This window comes from Cladophialophora immunda, assembly GCF_000835495.1.
Source record: "Cladophialophora immunda strain CBS 83496 unplaced genomic scaffold supercont1.4, whole genome shotgun sequence".
Lineage (NCBI taxonomy): Eukaryota > Fungi > Ascomycota > Eurotiomycetes > Chaetothyriales > Herpotrichiellaceae > Cladophialophora > Cladophialophora immunda.
In genome coordinates, this window is record NW_015622544.1 from 3,500,754 (window position 1) to 3,521,876 (window position 21,123).

Here is a 21,123-nt window from a genome sequence, read left to right on the forward strand (position 1 = left end):
GTCAAGATGATGTCAGGCAGGCGACAATCTAGAAATCCACCGTACGACCAAGGCTTCATGCTTCATCAACACCGTTCCTCAGTGTTCACACTCCCCAACATCATTTCAGGAGCCACAATCCGCCGACTGGAGGGATCACTCCCTTGGTGAAATGATGGGCTCGTCCGGCCGACACTTTCCCAATGACCAACCGCCATCCCTCCGCGCCGACGCCCACGTCGAACTCCTGGCCTCCCTGACGCGCATCAACACCTACAACCCTCCCGTCCAGACCTGTTCGACCGGGTGGACATTCCACGGCCTCTACTCCGGTCCTACGTCGGTGGCTTACCTGTTCTTTCGCCTCTCCCGGCTATACCCCGACCTCAGCTTCAAAGGCCAGTCACTGCTGGACTGGGCACAGGCCTACCTGGACCTGGGCCAGTCGCGGCGCCGCGAGACCGTGGACGCCGACCATTGTGGGATCGCAAACGAGGCGCTCGCCCAGCTCGCCGTCCGGGCAGCGATGGAACAGGACCCGAGTCTCGTCCAGGAACTCTGTGCCTACGAACCCGTCGTCAACGGCGCGGGCACCGGATCGGACGAGTGGCTGTACGGCCGGTCGGGCTATCTTTACCACCTGCGCCTGGCGCAGTCGGGCTTCGAGACCGGCTCCCGCGCGAGGGAACTGGTCGAGGCCACCGTCCGGAAGACGGTCCAGCGCGTCCTGGCCTCGAAGCAGCCGTGGACGTGGCACGGCAAGGCGTATCTGGGCGCCGCGCACGGCACGTTCGGCATCCTGTGCCAACTCGTCCTGTCCTCCCCCTATTGCGCCCCGACCGTGGAAGGCCTTCTGTCCTCGCTTCTCGACACGCAACTCCCCAGCGGCAACTTCCCGTCTTCCCTCCCTCCAGGGTCCGATAAACTGGTACAGTTCTGCCACGGCGGGCCTGGTGCCATATTGGCGCTGAGGTCTCTGCGTCCACATTTCCCAAACCTGCAGGGCAAGATCGACTCCGCGATCAAAGCTGCGCAGAGGGACACTTGGGAGAGGGGGCTGCTCACCAAACAGCCTTGCTTGTGTCACGGCGTCGCTGGCAATGCCTTGGCCCTGGACGACGACGCCGAGTTCCAGCATTTCCTGGCGTGCATGTCCTCCGACGCCCTCGAGCGCATCGGGTGGTTGAAGGAGGCAGGGCGGGACGACCAGTTCGTCGCGCTGTACACAGGGGAAGCAGGGAGAGCGTGGGCTTGGGCCGTTGCGGACAAGGAATTGCATGAGAAGACTTGCATTGGCTTCAACGACCTATGACTCTAGTGACACCAGGCGCAACGGTGTGGGAACTAGATAGCGCTTGGGGGGTGAACTGCTCCTGGTCCTGAACTACCTCTCCAGGATCACAACGGCGCCCCAATATTCAGGAATTTGACACCTCAGCATCCCCATACGGCATATCCACCACCTTCCCATCCTTGATGTACACCTCCTCCCAGCCGATGGTCCACTCCATCGAACTCCAGTCAAACAACTTCTCCTCGTCCGGCGCGATCACCTCGGCGTAGTACGGGTCCTCGCGCGCCTTCTGGAAGCACGACACGTCGGGCATGAGGAACTCGCCGACGGCGTCAAAGTCGAGTTTCTTGGCGCCCTTCAGGGCCGGAAACCCTGCGAGGGCAGACGGGAGGAGCCGTGAAGGGGTATGGTACTGCTCGGGGTGGGGGGAGTGAGCTGGACAGCTTCGAAGTGGCTCTGACAACATCCTCATACGAAAGGAGGGGGTCTGGAACCCATTGATGTATGGAGATTCCTTTGCCAACGAGCCCGATCCCGTCCCCTTACGGGAAAGAGACGGAGGTAATACACCGAGCCACCTCGCAGGTCTGATGAATAACCGAGAACTAAACTGACCTGGGTGTACTTGACAATGCCATATTTCACCAGCCACTCGGTCGCCAGGGCCTGGTGCGTCACGGACCAGTACTGCTGGAACTCGTCTTCTGAGAGGCCGCTCTTGCGCTTGGCGAAGAGCGAGAGCTTGACCATGCGTTGTTTGGTGGCCATTGGTTTGGCAGTGTCGTCACTTTCAGCAAACCGATACGGATAGGATGAAAAAGGTGCCAGGAGATGATGGCGAAAAGGTTCACTGCTGAGCGAAGTCTACAACAAAGGGATAATCGCGGGAGGCAGCACCTTCTACTACTCAATGGTATATATTGTAGTAAAAGGCCCAAGGAGGAACGCATGTACAGGCGTAGAAACAGGGTCTACAGATCCTCCCACCGCAGCCTCGTCGATCTCCCCCGCACTGTGAGTCGCAAGGCTGCGCTAGCACACGCCTCGGGGCAGGATTGTCCGAGCTCCTCTGTCTCTCTCTCTTTTTCTCTCCAATCCGTTCTCCATTTGAACTTGCAAGAGTCGTTGGCGATTGGAATTCTACCTCTCAGACCGTGGTCTCCTGGCCCTTCTCTTTTCTTTTCCTCTTTGTTGATACACGGCGGGGCCCCGGCGTCGCGTTTCTGAAGAGACGGAAACAATAATCACGAACAGACGCGAAGAGAAGACAAGACACGGGGGGACGGGGGTTCAAGGAGCCAAAAATGCCTTCCACATCGAACAACACGTCGCCCGCCACGCCCGCGACCGCCCATCCCGACGTCCCGCCTTTCCCTTCACCTGCGACGTTCTCGATCCTGCCTGACATCTGGCTCCTCCTCGCGCGACTGAACATCCTGCACCAGCAACTCCCACCGCAGACACCGGCCCAGACGAACGGCCACCACCAACAACCACCCTCGTCAGCATCGTCACAGCAGCAGCAGGGACATCCCCCGTCGCAGACCCTGCCGTCCACCACAGCCTCGCAGCAGAGCCAGACCCTGCCTCCTCCACCGCCTCCACCCGCAGGCAATGCGTCAGCGCCAGCGCCAGCGCCAGCGCCAGCACCCGCATTCCCCGGCGCGCCGCTGCTCGACCTCAAAGACCTGCCCGCGCAGATCTACCCGCTGAAGCAGCGGCTGGCCAAGGCCCGCGCGGCGGTGACGGCGCTCCCGGACGTGGACCGCACGGTGGCCGAGCAGGAGGCCGAGATCCGCAGGCTGGAGCGCGTGGTGAGCGGGCTGAAGGGCCGGCTGAGCCTCTTGGGCGAGATCGCCGCCAAGGTTGGGGGGGAGGATGTGCGGGACGTCGAGATGAAGGATGAGGATAAGGAAGAGAATGTGGGTGAGGGTGAGGTTCAGCAGCTGGAGGAGGAGAAGAAGGGGGAGGAGGAGGGATGAGGGACGAGCGACGACGAGATCGCGGGAAGGGAGTTCGTTTTGTGCAATGGGCATACTCTACGATGACAACTTACAGCCACGCTCCTCCCTCTGTCTTTGCCTGCCTATCAGCCACCTGCAAAAAGGTTTGCATAGGGTGCAACGAAGCCCCGCCGAAGGTAGATCCACTGCCGAGAGACTCGGACGAGGGAGTCCTTGCGCGCGCAGGGTGACCTGTCTACACGGCCACGGGACGCGCATGAAGGGAGAGGGCGAGAGCGGCAACAACACACGCTGGCAAAGGTGAACAGGCAAAGAAAGAAGCGACAAGGGCAAAAGACCTTTTGCCATATGCGTTGTCGAAAGATATGAGCTCGTGGTATCGATCGGGCGGCCGACTTTTCACGACCATGGTTGACAGCAACCTTTGAAGAGGCACTAGGTATCGTTGAAGATACACACTCTGGGCCTTTTCCTTTTGGGCATCCACCCTCCCATTTTCCTCTCCTCGCCAGCCAACAAATCCCCACAGTCGTTGAAATCTGAGAGTTCCCATTACAACCCGACACACCGCCAAAACGCCAAATGCACATCACATCATAACAACTTCGTTTTTTCTTCCAGAGAGGTCGGGAACACTGTGCTCCCCCCAATTTACACCGGCAAAGGGAAACTCGAAGCCCATTCGGCAACCTCGGCCCTCAACTTCTTGATCTCGTCCACGGTCTCGCTGCTCACCTTCTCCTTGAAATCTTTCAGCTTGTTGGCCTCCTTGGGCAGCTCCGCCTGGACCTTCTTGCACAGCTTGATGCTCGTGTCAATGTACCGGGCCACCTTTTTGAAGTCCTCCTCGCCGAACCCGCGCGAGGTCATGGCCGGCGTGCCAATGCGGATGCCGCACGGGGTCAGCGCCGACTTGTCGCCGGGGATGCTGTTCTTGTTGCACGCAATGTTGATCTGCTCCAACACAGCCTCGACCCTCGCGCCGTCGAGAGACTGGGGTCGAAGATCCAGCAGCACCATGTGTGAGTCGGTCCCGTCTGAGACAAGCTTGTAGCCCAACTCCTTGAACTCAACTTCCAGCGCCTTGGCATTCTTGAGCACCTGCTCCTGGTACGCACGGAACTCGGGAGTCGCCGCTTGCTTCAGGGCGACTGCCAGCGCGGTGATGGTGTGGTTGTGCGGGCCGCCCTGGTGGCCCGGGAAGACGGAGAAGTTGATGGGGCCTTCGAGATCGTAGAGGATTTGTTTGCCCGTCTTGGGGTCGGTGCTGCGAATGCCCTTCCGGTAGAAGATCATTGCGCCTCGGGGACCACGCAGGGATTTGTGGGTGGTCGTGGTGACCACGTCGGCGTATTCGAACGGGCTGGGGATGACGCCCGCGGCAATCAATCCCGAGATGTGTGCCATGTCCACGATCAGGTACGCACCGCATTTGTCTGCGATTTGTCTCATGCGGGCGTAGTCAATCAGGCGGCAGTATGCGGAGGTCCCTGCAACGATGCACTTGGGGCGGTACATGAGAGCATTCTCTTCGAGGCGATCATAGTCGATGATACCGGTCTCGAGGTTGACTCGGTAGGGGAAGGTCTCAAAGTAGGTCGAGACTGCGGATATCCTGGGTTTCCTGTCAACACAATGACCCTTCCTCAAACGACACATGTTTGTTGGGGTTGATGGGGTTTGTTTTCCAGATGTGGTTGTGCTTACTTTCGCTGCGCCGTCTGATATCCATGACTCAAGTGTCCACCATGTGGCAGATCCAAGCCCATCAACCGATCATGCGGCCTCATCAGCGCCTGGTACACCTGTAAGTTCGCCGGGCTCCCGCTCAGGCACTGCACGTTGACCCCCCACTTCTCCGGGTCCAGGTGGAAGGCCTTCAAGGCCCGGCTCTGGCACGTGAGCTCGATGGCGTCAATGAACTGGTTGCCCCCGTAGTAGCGCGCGCCCGGGTAGCCCTCACTGTACTTGTTGGACATGGGGGAGCCGAGGGCGTCGAAGACGGCGCGCGAGGTGACGTTCTCGGAGGCGATGAGGATGATGGACTCGCGTTGACGCTTGATTTCTTTTTTCTACACCCCAGACAGCATCCGCGTGAGCATACCAAGCATGTATTTGTGTATTTGTTCATGTGGGTATATATGTGCATTTTGTGTGGAGGTCTTCATTGGCGTGAGGACGGACTGAGGAGACGACGACGTACCATGATCTCTGCGATCTCCGGGTCGGACTCGACGAGGGGCTTCTCGAGCATCTACACGGCGCCAGAAAAGAGCCACCGGTCAGTAAAAGGTCAAATATACCCAGGTACTCTTCACCAACGGGGTAAGGGGTGGGTGGCATGACACGAGGGGCCTTTTTCATCTCTCTCTTTCAAACTTACCTCTCGATGAGTCTGAGAGAGGGCATAGCTGCCCGTAACTGCGGAACCCATGACTGTCTGAGGAGATGGTTGTCAAGGATTGTGTGTGTGAAGACGGAGATGTTCAGAGGCGGTGTCTGTCTAGGCGGAGTGAATACGAGAGTACGCAGAAAAGAAAGAAGCCGGAGGGAAAATATGGAGGGACGCGGGAAGAGCTGGCGTTTTTCTTTTCTGCGTGCGAAAAGTTCCCCGCGAAAAGTGTATCCACGCCGCATTTTGGGAAAAAAGTTGCAAGGGGGGGTTGCTTGGTGCTTGGGCCAGGCCTGCAGGGTCTGGGATTACGGTGGAGCATAGCATCACAATACCGCGTTGAGAATAGTCACCTACTGTGCTATTATACGGAGATACAAGATCGCTTGCCCATCCAACACCCATCAGCACCAGCCAAGGGAAATCTATCAGCCGGCCCATCTTTGCTCACCCCCTTCCTTCCTACAACACCTGCTCATCTACCAGCCTCCGCTTCTTTTTCTTCTTCTTCTCGCTCGAGGCTGGCGTGTCTGCACCCCGCAGCTTCTTCTCCGGACTCTTTTCGTTGCCTCGTTCTCCATTGGTCTGTTTCGGTCGTGCTTTTCTAGACTGTGCTGGGGAGGAAGACGTCTGGTCGTCGACGTCGGGTGGAATGCGCAATGTATCACGCATCTCCACATCTTCTTCTTGGCTCCTCGGTGACGGAGAGACGCCATAGGGCACGTAGCGCATCTTGAGTCCTTCGGGCTGTTTTCGGATTTGCTTGGGGGCGCCGGTCTGCGTCGCTGTGAAGACCACCGGTGTAGCCGCCTTTGGCTGAGATTTGGACTTGGTCGTGTCGAGCTCCCGCATGTGGAAGCTCCTTTCAATCTTCGCGGAGCATTGTTGGTACTTCCCGTCGGAGCCGCGAGGCAGGAGGATGACCTCGTCCTTGGACGGCAGAGGGTTCATGCCGTAGTCGACGCCATTCCGACTCAGGATCGGTTGTCCCCTCAGCACCGCCTCGATGTCGAGCTCTTTGATGGAGTCGATGGAGACGGAACTGGGTACAGAAATGTGCCAGATTTGTTTATTGGACAAATCGTCGAAGAGATCCATGTCGGACGCATAGTCCGATGCCGACCACGTGAGCGGTTCGTAGCCTTTGGGCGGTCTGAAGGGTTTGGGAGGGATGCTGACTTGGTCTCTTGTGGTAGTCTTAACCCTCTTGCTTGACGGGGTCTCTGGACTTCTTGGGGATGGTCTCTTTCGGCTAGATGAAGAATTCGAACTCAATGCTGACTCCCTGTCGGAATCATCTGCCTCCTCCTCATCCTCGTCTTCTACCTCGCTACTAGGCTTCTGACTTCCCTCTTGTTCTTCGTCCTTATCTTCGTCGGTGTCGTTATCTGATGCTGTTGTAGGAGTTGTCCCATCCGAAGACGGCAGATTCCGACTGGTCTTCCGCGACGTAGTCTTGATCCCATTCGGGGTCTTCAGTTGAGATGATTTCGACTTTTGGTTTGGAATTTCCTGCTCAGAGGAAGGTTCGCTCTCGTCCTCGTCACTTGAATCATAGATTCGTTCGTTACTCAGTACGCTCTTCCGCGCTGCCTCGACTGCCATTCCCATGGGTGTAGGCTTTGTGGACAAGGATGCGCATATGCAAAATGTACGAGGTACATGGACACGATAGAATGAACTGAAATAAAAAGTTGGAGAAAATTGTCAAGGTGGATCGGCAAATAGACTCTGTCGGGAGCAGCCGGAGCTAGAGCGCAAGCGGAAAGGCCTGTGAGAAGGATTTCCTGCAGGCACTTCTCTGTGCTGTGAATCTTCACTCTCTACAACAGTACATTCATGCCAGCTAGTGCGTTAAGAGCCCCTGAAACAAGTCGCGATTGTGCTGACATGGGAACAGATGGTGGAAGACTCAGCGCAGTCGCACGGCGGCGGCTCCTGCGGGATGTGCAAGAGGCTGTGCCGAGTCGCAGTCAAGTGACTCCTGTACCAGTTCCAGAGTCCAGTCGGAGCGAGGCTGCGTCTAATGAGCAGGATGGAGACGATGGCAGCTTGTCGGAAGATGAGAAAATACAGACTCCGAACCAGTTTGCAACGCTGGCTGAAGCTTCTGCAGTCCATTTCAGCTCGACTCGAGAAATCGAGCAATTGACTGACAGGTCTGTCAAGATCAAACTCTCGCGAGGCCAGGTATGTTGGAAGGGAACATTTCGAAGTTGTGCTGACTCCCCCAGAAATGCGTCGTGTTGGGAACATACACGCTATGGGTGAAGCAAGGATCCGTCTCCCTCTACGGCGCGATTCTTACTGCCACGACGGCCATTCATCGCATCTATGCTCCCGCTACACATGCGCTTCCTTCGGTTGAAGCCGTGAGCTCGAGTGCTGAAGTTCAACTTGATTCTCTCAATGATGGCATCAGAGATCTTCCCTACGTCGGGCTCAAAGGGATGTGGGCTCCATTTGGCGTCAAGGCATCGGCGTCATCGTTCTATGTGCTGGGCCATTCTTTCGAACAAGACCCTAAAGCTCCAAGACGCCTGAAAGAGTTAAACTCCACTTGCTGGAAATCGCTATTGACAGAATTCTCCAGCCCTGTTGCGAATAAGTCACGGAGAGTCCTGATATGCGGGAAACGTTCATCAGGCCTTTCGACCTTGATTCAGTGTGTCTTCAACCGACTTCTCGCCAAACAATCCGCCAGACCTGACACTGCTCACCAGAAAGGAGTCATACTGTTGGACCTAGACACCAATATGCCAGAGTTTGCTCCTCCGGGGACGATGAGCCTAGTGCATATTGCGAACCCCGTGTTTGGCCCACCGTTCGCCAACATCCTGCCAGCCTACCGAGAAGGAGCCAGCCGGATATTGGCCAAACATTTTCTTGGTGACCTAGAAGCAAGAGATCTGGTCAGCTGGCACATTGATCGCATCTTTGATTTACTGGATGCTGAACAGAAATTTCATGGGGAATTCGAGGGTGCCCCAGTTCTCATTACATGTCCCAAGTGGCTGAATGGCATCGATAACGCCGTGGCGAGCAAGCTCTGGACGAAGATGTCTCCGTCCGATATTGTTTGTCTTGACTCTAGTCCAGTGTCGCCGCATTTAGAGCCTTGGAAACCACTAGCAGAGATGGGCAATTGTCGTATACACCAGATTCCGGCTCAGGTGTTTGACAAGATATCTCCAGTGCGGGAGCACGACCTTCAAATGCAAGCATACTTCCACCTGAGAGACACGCCCATCAACCGCCCATACTGGGACGACACTCCCATCTTAGTGACACCATCTCACTCGATGGCCCTAAGCTATGGTGGTGATGCCGCAAACATATTGGCGATTATTCTGCTAGGTGGCCATGTTGCACCCGAGGACACGTACGATGCGCTGGAAGGAAGTATTGTTGCCGTGGCGGCGATCAACGCCCACACAGCCACAAATGAGCCATGTGATCTCAGCGAGATCAATGCAGGCAGTAATGACAGTCATCGAAGAAGCGGGATATATCGGACGGAGGAGGATCTGCCGCTTTGGCAAGGGCAAGGCGAAGTGGAAAGTTCCTTTCCGTTTCCGGCAGAGTGTTCTCGATGCTTGGGGCTCGCCATTGTGCAGGAGATCGACATCTCCAAAAGGACGATCACTCTTGTCGCTGCAGCCGAACTGCAGGTGCATGAGATCCAGGAACAAGATCATCATGTGGCGCTCGTGGTGCCAAAAGCAACGACAGACGGAAGATTCAAGACGGACTGGGCGCAGAGGGAAATGCACATGAAGAAGAGCGACAGCCAAACAAACTAAGTCGCAGCTTGGTGCGGTCAACTGAAGATGCCGTCATGCCGAGCAGACGGATACCGACAGCAGCACGAGTGGCCAGCAGCAGCAGAACGAATGCTCGTCCCAGTTGGGACTTTCTCCCGCATGAGTAGCGGCGCCAACGGTACATTAGACTGCAACAGGATGCAAGTGGGAGAAGCCGGCTGGGTTGGGCGAATGGGTGAGCGGATTATTACTCGCAGCCGGCATCGCCCCCAGTTGCCTCGATCGCAAAAGACTCTTGTCATCGAGCCCGGCCTGATTGGGTGCGGCCGAATCCCTAGAATCCATCGCAAGTGGCGGTCTGCGCCAGAAGGCCCTCCAAAAAGGCCAGACCATCATCACTGCCTCACTTGTCTACCCCCGTGACAAAGTGAATGGGACAGCTGTAACTGCAACTTGTTCAAGTTATATCTTCTCATTCTCTGTCAAGGGGCGCGGTTTGTGTTCCTCTTGCTCGCACCCTCAGACCGTCTTCGTCAGGATCGCAGATTTTCCCGCAACCATCACACCAATCTCCACACGTTCCGGACCCGCGGTGCCAGTTGACGGTTACGTTGTTAGGCTTCTCTCCCTTCGATCGAGCACACGAGCTCTTGCCCTCCTTTTGATCGCCGCCGTCAACCCTCGCGGACCTTGTTGCGACTCAAACTTCACCTGCGCCGTTGGGTTGAAGTGATCCCTCTCTTAGACACTCGACAGTTGGCCTCGCACACAGGCACTCATGGCTGGCCCCGCCTCAGCCCGTTGCGTCCGCCTGGCAAACCGAAACATGTGCAACGTCCACCACCTCAGACTGTAGCAGAGTTTGCGGCTAGGAAAAGAGAAAAAGACACAAAGAAAAAGAAGGCGAGAGGGACATAATGGACTTCACAGTAAGTATTGTTGTGGATATACTCTCATCCTACCTGGTCGCTTTCCGGCTGCCCCATGACATGCCTGTTCTCCCGGATGCTGCCAAATGACCACTGCGCTCTGCTTCAACATCAACTAACGCTCCCTTTCCAGCTCGCACTCACCCATTTCTGCGAGGCGCATGGCCCCAAGTCTGTTCTTTGCACACAAGTCCTCCCGTTGGAATGTGCATTATGCCTCCCACCGTCGCCTCCTCTAAGAGCTTCCTCATCCACCGAATCCCTCACCACCCAAGTCCACAATTCCTCCCTTGAATCGTCACAGAGCCTCCATGCGCCGCCGGCACTGAGAAAAACTGACACCAATTCCACCTGGCCTACCGACATTTCCGGCGCATCCACCGCGATTGACTCGGAAGCAGAACCTGAAAGCCCGACCATCGAGAAACACCCTCTTTTTCAAACGGTTGACCAGACACGGACGCTCTCCTCACAGTGGCGCTATGGTCGCAACCAAGACGAGAATTGTGCCAGCTGCAGTTTCTCCGTTCCCAAGGCTGTAGCAGAAAAGCTTCCGGCCGGCGCACCAGGTAGCAAGCGGGCGGATAGTCAAAACAACGTCAATACAGGAGCGCCAGTGCTGAGATCAAGAGAATTTGTCTGTCTCCGAGAGAAGAAGAGAAGGAATAGCAGTCTTCATATCTCCGACGATTCCAAACCGTCCTCTTATGGCTCATCAGTCACGTCATCCGACTCCTCCCACACGACATCGCATCCACAGTTTCATCGATCCGACGACTGTCACGACCACACCCTGACATACCTTACCGCCAAATCTCCCACCGACCGAGAGAGCTATGCGCAATTACGTGCTTCTGTCATTCGGACTTTGTCCTGTGAACTGCTTCCCCGAGGCATGTCGGACGGCCCTTTCTGCTTCGGTGATTCAAATACAGGCTATACCATTGCATACGTCTTTCGGCTCACCGATCCGAAGGCCCGAGGCCGACGGCGGGCCTACGCTTTCCTCGCCCTGGCAGGCAAAGATGCCAGCCGCGCGTTTCAAGCCTGTCCCATGCTTTGGGAATCATTCGCGCGGATGGCCAAGGGGATTGAAACAGCCGCGCAGAAGCAACGGAACAAAGAAGAAAAGGAAGCCGAGTCGCTGGACGTGAGCGGCAAAACGACCGCGAGGAATTATACTCCAGTGTCTTCCTTCTTGACAGCTCGCACAGTAGACCCAGACGGTCACCCGCGTCGCGTTGGACAAGCTACACCGCGTAGCTTAGCTGAGATAGTAGGCGACGAAAACATTTTCACGTTTCTGCACCAATATTTTGTCGCCATCCTGCGCTGCCTCGGCGAGCGCTTTGGTGGACCCCCACTGGCAGAAAATCCGCTCGTCTATCACTCTACAAGTGAAGAGTTGCCGCGGTTCAGCAAAGCAGATGTCGTCCAAGCCAGAGAGCATAGAGATAATAGCAATCTAGGTCTGTCAGATTCCAACGGGTCTGACAGAACTCATCTCGAGAGCCTACGAGATCAAGATACGACACCAACACCACAGCTTTATCAAATGAATTCCAGCAAGACTTGGCCATTGCAACAACCACAGCAGCAAGAGATGGCAGAGACAATTGCGCCCGAGAGGAAAGACAAGGAAAGTGAGGATACTGTATCCGAGGTTGACCTTGCAAAATCGAAAGCGAGAAAGTCTATCAAGGAGAAGGATAAGAACAAGATGTTCGCCAATACTAATATGACCTTGAAGAAGCTGAACCCACAATGTGCTATGCCTATGGCCGTCACGGAGACGGCACAGAGACAGGTTGTCGTATGATATGCTTTGACGGGTCGGCAACAACGCGAGAGAGGCCCGGTGCAATGGAAATGGAGCACCGGGTAATGTATGTTGGAGATGGAGATTTGATGAACACGACATGGCCTCACCCTATGATACCCAACACGACGGCCAAGCTGGGACGAAATGGAGGGTCCCAGCCATTGATTCTGTGGCCTAATAGCGCCCAGACGCTGGGAATAGAGCCGCAGGGAGCGGTTGTGCCCCCTTGCATTGTACGGAGCACAAGGATTATTACCTGGTGGGCGGCGGCATTTTGATTTCAGATTTTTGCCCATGACATTGAGCTATGTTATCTTGTCTCTGCCAAGCAAGATGATACCACGATACACCGAGTGAACCCTTGAGTTATCTTTTGCGTGGCGGACGGGCGGGATATTGTACGTTACCGAGAGCTGTGAGCCTATATTATCACGCACCTAGATTACTCGAGAACAAAAAATCTACCTTGCAACCACGGTTCGATCCTAGAAAGTGAGCGAAGGGCTGCTTGAACCAGAGCTTTCACTGAACCCTTCAGCTGAGCCCCTCCTGAGCACCCGTTGAATTACAGGGGGAAGTTTTCGCAGGGAGGAGGATGGGCCCATTGACAGACTGCAGCTTCGGCGATACACTTGGGCGCCATGTGAGCAGGTTCAACTTGGATTTCAGCCTCGTCCCAGTTCTGCTCAGGCCGAACCACCCCCCACCCCCATCCCATCATACGGTCATCCCCCCCTTGATCTTCTGCGCCGCCCACTCGGCAACCCCGTACAACAGTGCCGTCGAGTGTCCCGCAACCTGCAACGGAATCACGCTCAAATCCACCACCCTGACGTTCTCGGTCCGATACACCCTAAACGCGTTGTCCACGACCCCGCCCATGTCCCTCGGCAACATGGCACACGTGCCCAGGTGATGATAATTGGGCTGGTAGGACGAGGCCGTCTTGATCCAGTCCAGCCACACGGCGTCACTCGCGTTTTCCGGCACGCGGGCGAAACTGGGATTGATGGTTGAGCCGTTGACGAGGCTGGACATGGGCGGGGTCGTCACGAAGGTGCGCGAAAACTTGGCCGTCGCGACGGTCATGGCGCCGTCAAAGTCGAACTGGAAGAATTTGGCGTCGATGGCCGGCGGGGCGGTCCGGTTCGTGCTGTTGATGTGCACGCTTCCGCGACTGAAGGGTTGCAGCGGCCAGAAGACGGCCCCGACGAGGTTGGCGAGGCCAAGGGGGACGACCTCGGAGGCCGGGGTGTTGGTCTGGAAGAGCAGGTCGAGTTGGGTTTGGAGGAGGCGTTGTTGGACAGAGGCGTTGCTGGCCCCGCCGTTTTGGGCGGCTATGGCAGCGGCATACTGGGGGAGTTTGGCCCGCGTGGCGTTGTAGAAGGACGACGTGTTCGTGCCGAAGAGATCGTGCAGGTTGACGTGTGCCACGAAGGCCGGCAGGCCGGTGAAGTTCTGCTTCACGACGGTGCTGTTGATGCTCGCGGAGACGGCGAGGGTGGTTTGATCCTGGAAATTCTCGCCCACCGCGGGGAGGGGGATCTTGACGTCGACCGACAGTGCCGACAAGATGGAGGGGTTGCCGACCCCCGAATGTTCCAGAATCGCAGGGCTTCTGATCGCACCGGCCGAGAGGATGATTTCTCGACCGGCTTCGATGGTCGAGACCTGGCCGTCGTTGTTGCTGACCACTTCGGCGGCGGAAGCTACTGCGTTTCCACTGGGGCTGTCCCGTGCCGACCAAATGATGCGTGTGGCCGTCGTGTTGACGAACACGACGAGATTCGTGCGGTTCATCACGGGATAGTAATACGCCCGCGCAGCATCCTCCCGAACGTCAGCATGGCCATCTTGTGTTACTGCTTGGACGCCATAGCCATGGAGCTGGCCACCATCGAATTCACGCCGCGGCGGAATGCCCAGCGTTTGGAAGGTGCTGTTGAAGATTTCATGGATGTCACCCGTCGTGATGTGCGGACTGAAGCATGTCGACAGCGGTCCGCTGAATCCATGAGCCGAAGATTGATAAGAGGCGCCCAGGGCGGTGAGGTTGGACGATGGAAGTTGGAAGTGCTCCCCTTTCTTCGAGAAGGTGAAGAGATCGGTCCAGTTCAGCTCCAGACCGAGAGAAGGCCACAAGTCGATTTGGGCACTGGCAGGGCGGATGTATGTCATTCCTACCACCAGGGCGTTAGCAGATCTCATCCGGTGCTTGCATGGGACGAGCATTCAGAAGCTTGCCATTGATCAGGCTTGATCCGCCCAGGCCCTTGCCGGCGCTCCATATGAGACTCTGATTGCCGCCGTAGATTTGTGGCTCGCTCAAATACTGCCAGTCGACACGGGTGTCCTTTGCGAGGCCCAACGCACTCGCGTTGGTCACATTGGGATTGTTTCTTTCGAAGTTGCCAGCTTCGACGACGGCCACCGTGACGTTAGGATCTTCCGAGAGTCTCCCCGCAATGACCAGGCCGGCTGTTCCCCCGCCCAGTATGACATAATCGAAGTGAGCTCGATCCCGCCTGACTTGATCGTGGCTGATTCCTTCGCCCAATGTCAAGGGGGATAGGAGGAAGATGGTTGTCCACAGAACTTGACAGAACCTGGACACAGTCATTGCGCAAGGCTGAGCATTGGAGCTTTTGGAAAATGGAGGTAAAAGAAGGAAGTACTACCCAACCTCCCCAGGTTTATGTTGCTCGGTACATCAGCTCTTCGAAGACGGGTACTCGGTACTAACCCAACGGATGGGAAGTGATCGTCGCCACGAATGCATCTCTGTACCCACCGGGGTAGCATTGAGACTCTTGAACCGGATGGATGCCCCGTGTCGTACATTATTAGTAGCTCTGTTAGAATGGTCAAAGGAGCGGTCTCCACAAGGACGCACAAGCCCAAGGATCTCTCATTTGGCTTGCCGCCCTTGGCCCTGTGTTCACGTGACCGAGCCCGTAACAACGTCTGACTGGCAGGACCGCCAAGATATGTAATGACTGTTCAGGCTAGTCTTCGGCCGAAGGCTTGTTACTAGCGCCGTGACCCCTTTGTTAATTACTGAAGGTATATAGTCAGACGGGCCCCAGGACCCTGTAGAATTCATCATGTCCCTCCATTGAGTCACAGAGGCCCCTTCAAATGCACACGTGACGGAGTGTCAAGGAGACTCGGCCGAGTACGGGCGAGCGTTGGGGGAGCCTGAGCAGAGTACGGGGGAGCGCGCCCGACGACTGAGCGAGCTATAGAGAGGCGCTACCTGACGCCCATTCGTAGTGTAATAGGGATGGCGGCAACGTGGCAAGGCTGACCACGTGAGTCTGTACAATGTACAGACCGCGTCCCAGTTCACTAGATGTGTTGCCTCTAAATTAGCTAAATATGCCACAAGGAGCATGTGACGATATTACGGTTCTTACACCCCATGATCTTTTTTATCTCAGTGGCGATCCCGCGATCCTGGAGAGACAATTCCAAAGCATGCTTATCGACAAAGAAACTTCTCAACGAATCCTCTGAGCCGGGACTAGATACCTTCAAAAGTGTCTGTGCGTCCAAATTATGAGATTGAGATGCGGACGCGGAGCGGATGAAGAGGCCGAAGTCGACATCTTCACGCTCCTGCGCATGTACCTCCAGACCTACGTGACTTCAAAATCGCCGCTATCGCACATCCTACAGCTTCGAGCGCGCGCTGAGCCTACAGGCGGACTATCTAGGCTGCTCCTACTACGACCACGTCTCCTCCGCATCGGTCGAAGCAGACAAATCCATCTTTCCACTCATGTGCCTTCTGCTCAACATGCTCAACGAAGCCGACGCCGTCATCAACGTGCGCGATCTGTGCGATGCGTTCCGTGACACACTGGCATCTAAAGATCACGATGGTGATTTTCGACGTCGATGGAGATAAGTACGATGAGAGTGCCGAGGAGCGCCATATTCTAGCGCTGTTTTACCATGCCCTTGCAGAACTACGGTACTTAGGCTTGGTCAAGACGAGTAAACGGCGGCCGGTCCCGGGGATCGAATGCATTCAGAAGACAGCATGGATGGGGCTATAGCCGCACAATGACATGGAATAGATCTCCTGCATTGTTTTGTCGCTGCCATAACTACTCTGTTTCGTCTATGGCCTTGAGTTTTCCTGCGTCTTGGTCTCGGTTCGACTTTGCTGTCCTGTATCGACGTGGTCGACGCCGTCGCCAACCTGTCGATTCGAGCATGATGTGGGCGTTCTAAGCCCTGGGTCAGTCAGTGTCCACCACATGCTGGGTACAGAATAAGTTCCTTCCGACCAGACGCCTGACTCAGGCGCCGCAGCGTATGGATCGCGTAGCGCTTTTGTAGCAGGAAAACTTTCATCAGTACCTCCCATAGCAGCCCTCGCCTCTTTCCGCCTGCACGCTGCTCCAGCAGCATCGGCCTCGGTGAATCCTTGCTTTCTAGCTTTACTTTCCCAGTAGTCATCTAGCACTCGACGACCATCTTTCACTACTCGGCTACCGAATTGGCGGTACATTGACCTAGCTGTGACGATTGCGATCTGGCGAGAACGGTAGCTGTAGGGCAGTATTTCCTGACTGATAAGACCTTCCTTATCTTCGGCACTGGCAATTATCTTGTATAGCGACCTGTTTTTGTTGAAGAGCAAGTACGAATCTCGATACTGAAGTTGCCGAGCGCATTCGGTCGCAAGCATGAACAGCTTCTGGCCTCGACCAGGAAGGGTGAATGTCCGAATTCTATAGTCTCGACCGCCCTGAAGGTAACCCAAGTGATCGATTTTCTTTTCGCCAGCGTCATCCATTTCGCGGGCTACGAATTCGTCGCCTTCAGGCACGAGCACATCAGAGGTGTGGTATCTGACAGTTTCCGGAGCTTTCACAGTTGCTTTGATCGTTGGGGACTGTGGTGGCAACGGCAGAGAAGAATCCTGCGAAGGCCGATACAAGGATGATAGTGATGCAAAATGCAAGCCATTCTCATTAAACACGGAAGGGTGTGGTCCTAGCTTTTTGTGTTCATAGAGCTCATCGTCAGATGAGGCTGGGCTCAAGAGACTTCGTGATAATGCCGAATCGCGAGCATGCTTTTTCAATGGTAACATTGACCCACTGTCGGCGGGACGATCAAGATCATCAATTCTCTGCTTTTCAGAACCCCGATAGGGCTGCTTGGAAAGATATTCGCTGTCGGGTTCCGCCTGGGCTCGGCTCCACTCATCCCTTCGTGTTTGAGGTAGTGCAGCAAGGGCAATATCTTCTAGGTGGCTGCCGACATGCTGGGTATAGTCGCTCTTGTCGTTGAAACCATGCTTCAGGCATAGATTGCACCTAACATGACCCAGATCACGCTGGACGCGGCGCTGTGCGTTGGCAAGCACGGCTTGACGTATGCCGGGGGCTACAGTTATACTGTGCACCCTGTCAACATGATGCAGAAAGCCCTGTTTGTCATCAACGAGGCTGGAACAGATGGAGCACTCGTATTTCATCTCTGTCAGACGGTCATCGAGTTCATGTTGCGCCCAAGCCTCCCACGCGTCGAATGTCACAGTCGGCTGTGGACAGGCTTCATGCGTGCAAATATAAGCTTGGAGGTCCGAGTAGACGTGTAGCTTCCATGCAGCTAGAGTGTCCACCTCGACCACGCCTCCGCAGTAAGGACAAGTTGCGCCTTCCGGCATCTTAGGAAACTCAAGCTTTGTGGTCGAGGCTTCACTCGGAGCCGCACTGATAGAAGTGTCACCAGAAATTGACGGCACAGACTGTGCCGTGTGTATAAGGTCGTTCCATGATAACTCTTGTCCTGGAGCTTTCTGCATTGGTTGCCCTGGGCTCTCTGCAGGACCGCTCGCGTCTGATCTTTCCCAGACGAGATCTCTAAGGCGTTCGTGTCTTTGCCAATTAGCTTCGCCCAGGCGATCAGCAAGACTGGGAGACGCCTTGGGGAACTTGTCCCGCACACGACGCACGTATTGGGCTGCAGAGGCCGCTTGCAAGTGTTTATGCGCGGTACGGTCAACACGAGGAGGATGGTTCAGGCGATTTGCTGCTTCGAGAATTGGGAGAAGCTCCATAAGCATACTGATGCTGTGGGAGAGCCTGGCAAAACCCCGAACCCCTCTTTCGGTCGACAACGCTCTCCTAGCTTCACCTTCGTCTTGCTCGGAATCGTCGGAATCGTCGGAATCGTCGTCGTCTTCGGAGGTGCTTATTATTGATCTCGACTGGTAGATCAAAACATCCAGGCCCACGTCTGGCCCACTCGGAAAGTGTTCCTTCAAATTCGCAGCGACCTTGAGTAGCGAACGTAGAGTCGCGTCGAATAATTCGACGTCATCAAGGCAAGACACCATAAGTCCATGATCGAAGCTTCCACCAAAAAGCCGAAATCTGGCTTCAACCTCTCGAAATTTATCATAATCAACACGCTGGGCCGGTGGAAGCCGCTTCAGAATCTCCATGCCTTGCGAGAGTCGCTCTGCGCATTCGAGATATAGCTCGCTAATAAACTCCGTTTCCACAGACCGATCTTTCACGCTAGGTAAGTGCTTGGCCGTTTCATTGTGCGAAACGTTCAGGCCCAGGACGCGTTGCTTCCGGAGCCTGCTCTCGATTGAGGGTATATCATCTGCCATCGAATGCAACTGCGAAGGAGAAGAATACACAGTACACGACAGAGATGCTCATTAAAAACGGAGGGACCGGTGATGACCGACCTCTGTATTTACGATGTTCTTCAGCACAATGGGGCGGCGGCTATGCTCATGAGGTGTTGTGGCTATGCCCATGAGGTGCTGCGGCTATGCTCATGAGGTGTTGTGGCTATGCTCATGAGGTGCTGCGGCCAGCCGCATTAAACTGCCAACATCTCCAATGAGGTGTGCCACAAGCTCGTACTGAATAAGGCGAGGGCTGCTGCGACCTTAATCTTTCTCCTTCCCAAGGCAGACACAGCCGGATACCCTTCGTCAAGGTAAATACTCACTCTAGGAGCAAAAAATAGTTTTAGTCGACTTATTTCAGCTTTCTCTGTCGCCTGGATCAAGAAGCTTTAATTTCCGAAAGGACATATCTCAGCTGGAAATATGGCGGAAGCAGCAGGCCTAGCTCTAGGAGTTGCTTCGCTGCTTATTGCTGCTATTGAGAGCTATCGTTGCGCTACAACCTTCTTTGGCACCATCAAAAAATACCCACGAAAGCTTAGAGAAGCAATACAAACGCTACGAATGCAAGAGTTGTGCTTTCGGAAAGCCAACGAGCAGATTCTGCGCCACTGCGTTGATGCCCACGAGGCAAGGAAAATGCTTAGGGATGCTGAGCACCCTGCCTGGCGCGACCCATCTGTGTCGAGCCGCTACATTGATCTTCTCGGAGGGGACCAAAACGGTTTCGAAGCCGCCATATCTCTCATTTGCGACTCTTTAGATGCCGTTCGAAGGCATCTCGAGGAGTTCGTGGTACATCCAAAGACGAGTATCACGGTAGCTAGGAAGCAGCTTCGTTTCGCTTTTGAGCGGTCACGCATTCAAGATTCGCTACAAGATCTGACGGAGAAGACCCAGAACTTCATTGCCTTGACTAACCTGGTCACGGCACATGTTCCATCTTCCGAGGAGTTACGTTCCAAGCTGAACTCTTGGGGTCTAAGGAAGGTGATGGGGCAATTCGCCGTCGTCAAGAGCACTGCAGCAGACCTCTATGGAGCTCTGGAATCAGCATGTGTAGACCACGACGCACACCAAGCATATCTCAGCCTCAGTCCAGCCTGTTCTGATACTCGGCAGATTCGTTTCACCCTGGCCTTTGGTCAACTCGCGCTGAGCCCATTAGATCCAGATTTTGGCGCCAACGAAAAGCCTTTATGGCTCACTATCGAGTCAAGCGGTAGCGGTACAATAGAGAATGTCAACGGCGAGACTGATGGCCTTCGCCAGATGGTGACCACATTGAAACGGACCTTCGCCTGCGCCCAGGACGATTGCGATTACGATCGGGATTTCATCAAGGACGAGAAAGTCAAGCCGCCGCAGCGGCAACGAAATACTAGTAGTAGCTCTGGATCAACGACGCTAGTGTTACCTCCTCCACCTCCTCCAACCACTTTCATCAATCTCTGCAAGCATCGCAAGATATGTCGTCACCTCGCGCAATTCAGAGGCCTCACTCTACCGAGCGATCAAGCTGTTGGCTATCTCGAAAAGTCATTAGGCTCGAAGCACGTCATCTATCTCGATCGCCGATTGTCGCAGAGATCAGCCGCCTCAGTCGGGCCCAGCCTCAAGAGCCTCCAAGACATTCTTAAGGAAAGCGACGATGACAACGCCGACAAAAGATTCTCACTCCGTCAGCGCATTTCTCTCGCTGGACAGCTTGCACGGGCAGTCCTGCATTTCCACAAAACCGCCTGGCTGCAGGACACCTTGGACAGCCAAATCATAATGGTGCGCAGGAGGAAGGTTCCTTCGTCACATGCCACTCCAGATGCGGGCGCCGACTCACGGCTTGAAGTATTCGCAACCACCAACATCCACAGTCCAGCAAGTGGAATACTTGTATCTTCGACGTGGTCCAATCCTCTAGTCATTAGGAACCGTCTCCTGTTCAGTCTGGGCGTCGTGTTGCTCGAATTAGTGTACGAAAAGCCGCTAGCCGCCATGACCGATCCAATCGACCGCGTCGGCACTGAGCCGTGCGACGTCCCCTACCGTACTGCCATCCGCTTGTCGAAGAGACTTTCGTCCAAGTGGGGCCCGAAGTATGCAGAGACGGTACGCAAATGCTTGCATTGTGACTTTGGTCAGGGCTTTGACCTGGGGCAGAATAGGCTTCAGGAAGCGTTATATTGGTCTGTCATTTGTGAGCTGGAGACGCTGGCAGAAAGCCTGGGATGAGCCTAAGGGAGGGCTTGGGCTTTCTATATGTACCTCACTCATCTCAGTTTTTCTCTATCACGAATTTTAGAATATTATTCTGG

General features: G+C 55.2%; 10 protein-coding genes across 10 annotated transcripts; 5 read left to right on the plus strand and 5 right to left on the minus strand.

Annotated features, from left to right (window-relative positions):
• The first annotated feature begins 83 nt into the window (after positions 1-83).
• PV07_07579 (uncharacterized protein) lies at positions 84-1,601 on the plus strand. Its single transcript, XM_016394678.1, has one exon. The coding sequence runs from the start codon at positions 152-154 to the stop codon at positions 1,289-1,291; it is 1,140 nt and encodes a 379-aa protein (XP_016248097.1). The 5' UTR covers positions 84-151; the 3' UTR covers positions 1,292-1,601.
• Positions 1,253-2,185, minus strand: PV07_07580 (uncharacterized protein). The gene is made up of 2 exons (XM_016394679.1): positions 1,889-2,185; positions 1,253-1,685 (listed from the first exon to the last, which is right to left on the minus strand). The coding sequence occupies exons 1-2, from the start codon at positions 2,039-2,041 to the stop codon at positions 1,398-1,400; spliced, it is 441 nt and encodes a 146-aa protein (XP_016248098.1). The 5' UTR covers positions 2,042-2,185; the 3' UTR covers positions 1,253-1,397.
• Positions 2,186-3,065: 880 nt separating this feature from the next.
• On the plus strand, positions 3,066-4,956 carry PV07_07581 (uncharacterized protein). The gene has a single exon (XM_016394680.1). It carries the CDS (start codon positions 3,176-3,178, stop codon positions 3,539-3,541), a length of 366 nt encoding a protein of 121 aa, XP_016248099.1. The 5' UTR covers positions 3,066-3,175; the 3' UTR covers positions 3,542-4,956.
• Positions 3,555-5,862, minus strand: PV07_07582 (serine hydroxymethyltransferase, cytosolic). The gene is made up of 4 exons (XM_016394681.1): positions 5,621-5,862; positions 5,441-5,491; positions 4,945-5,309; positions 3,555-4,852 (listed from the first exon to the last, which is right to left on the minus strand). The coding sequence occupies exons 1-4, from the start codon at positions 5,669-5,671 to the stop codon at positions 3,889-3,891; spliced, it is 1,431 nt and encodes a 476-aa protein (XP_016248100.1). The 5' UTR covers positions 5,672-5,862; the 3' UTR covers positions 3,555-3,888.
• A 53-nt stretch (positions 5,863-5,915) lies between these two features.
• Positions 5,916-7,300, minus strand: PV07_07583 (uncharacterized protein). The gene has a single exon (XM_016394682.1). It carries the CDS (start codon positions 7,238-7,240, stop codon positions 6,092-6,094), a length of 1,149 nt encoding a protein of 382 aa, XP_016248101.1. The 5' UTR covers positions 7,241-7,300; the 3' UTR covers positions 5,916-6,091.
• Positions 7,301-7,460: 160 nt separating this feature from the next.
• On the plus strand, positions 7,461-9,831 carry PV07_07584 (uncharacterized protein). The gene is made up of 3 exons (XM_016394683.1): positions 7,461-7,478; positions 7,530-7,819; positions 7,864-9,831. Exons 1-3 carry the CDS (start codon positions 7,469-7,471, stop codon positions 9,430-9,432), a joined length of 1,869 nt encoding a protein of 622 aa, XP_016248102.1. The 5' UTR covers positions 7,461-7,468; the 3' UTR covers positions 9,433-9,831.
• Positions 9,810-12,714, plus strand: PV07_07585 (uncharacterized protein). Its single transcript, XM_016394684.1, has 2 exons — positions 9,810-10,322; positions 10,456-12,714. Exons 1-2 carry the CDS (start codon positions 10,311-10,313, stop codon positions 12,139-12,141), a joined length of 1,698 nt encoding a protein of 565 aa, XP_016248103.1. The 5' UTR covers positions 9,810-10,310; the 3' UTR covers positions 12,142-12,714.
• Positions 12,715-12,861: 147 nt separating this feature from the next.
• PV07_07586 (uncharacterized protein) lies at positions 12,862-14,955 on the minus strand (the record flags this gene model as incomplete). Its single annotated transcript, XM_016394685.1, has 2 exons — positions 14,389-14,955; positions 12,862-14,324 (listed from the first exon to the last, which is right to left on the minus strand). Exons 1-2 carry the CDS (start codon positions 14,762-14,764, stop codon positions 12,862-12,864), a joined length of 1,839 nt encoding a protein of 612 aa, XP_016248104.1. The 5' UTR covers positions 14,765-14,955.
• Positions 14,956-16,243: 1,288 nt separating this feature from the next.
• PV07_07587 (uncharacterized protein) lies at positions 16,244-18,814 on the minus strand. The gene has a single exon (XM_016394686.1). It carries the CDS (start codon positions 18,782-18,784, stop codon positions 16,271-16,273), a length of 2,514 nt encoding a protein of 837 aa, XP_016248105.1. The 5' UTR covers positions 18,785-18,814; the 3' UTR covers positions 16,244-16,270.
• Positions 18,815-19,077: 263 nt separating this feature from the next.
• PV07_07588 (uncharacterized protein) lies at positions 19,078-21,098 on the plus strand. The gene has a single exon (XM_016394687.1). The coding sequence runs from the start codon at positions 19,235-19,237 to the stop codon at positions 21,038-21,040; it is 1,806 nt and encodes a 601-aa protein (XP_016248106.1). The 5' UTR covers positions 19,078-19,234; the 3' UTR covers positions 21,041-21,098.
• Positions 21,099-21,123: the final 25 nt, after the last annotated feature.

Bases quoted from the DNA above. Each gene is read 5' to 3' on its own strand.
- PV07_07587 (XM_016394686.1), bottom strand. From the start codon at position 18,784: ATGGCAGATGATATACCCTCAATCGAGAGCAGGCTCCGGAAGCAACGC.
- PV07_07583 (XM_016394682.1), bottom strand. From the start codon at position 7,240: ATGGGAATGGCAGTCGAGGCAGCGCGGAAGAGCGTACTGAGTAACGAA.
- PV07_07580 (XM_016394679.1), bottom strand. From the start codon at position 2,041: ATGGCCACCAAACAACGCATGGTCAAGCTCTCGCTCTTCGCCAAGCGC. The intron at 1,686-1,888 runs GTCAGTTTAGTT...CACCCCGAGCAG, and splicing joins GCATTGTCAAGTACACCCAG to TACCATACCCCTTCACGGCT.
- PV07_07588 (XM_016394687.1), top strand. From the start codon at position 19,235: ATGGCGGAAGCAGCAGGCCTAGCTCTAGGAGTTGCTTCGCTGCTTATT.
- PV07_07579 (XM_016394678.1), top strand. From the start codon at position 152: ATGATGGGCTCGTCCGGCCGACACTTTCCCAATGACCAACCGCCATCC.
- PV07_07584 (XM_016394683.1), top strand. The intron at 7,820-7,863 runs GTATGTTGGAAG...TGACTCCCCCAG, and splicing joins TCAAACTCTCGCGAGGCCAG to AAATGCGTCGTGTTGGGAAC.
- PV07_07581 (XM_016394680.1), top strand. From the start codon at position 3,176: ATGAGGATAAGGAAGAGAATGTGGGTGAGGGTGAGGTTCAGCAGCTGG.
- PV07_07582 (XM_016394681.1), bottom strand. From the start codon at position 5,671: ATGGGTTCCGCAGTTACGGGCAGCTATGCCCTCTCTCAGACTCATCGA. The intron at 5,492-5,620 runs GTAAGTTTGAAA...GGCGCCGTGTAG, and splicing joins TCTCTCAGACTCATCGAGAG to ATGCTCGAGAAGCCCCTCGT. The intron at 5,310-5,440 runs GTACGTCGTCGT...TCTGGGGTGTAG, and splicing joins CGGAGATCGCAGAGATCATG to AAAAAAGAAATCAAGCGTCA.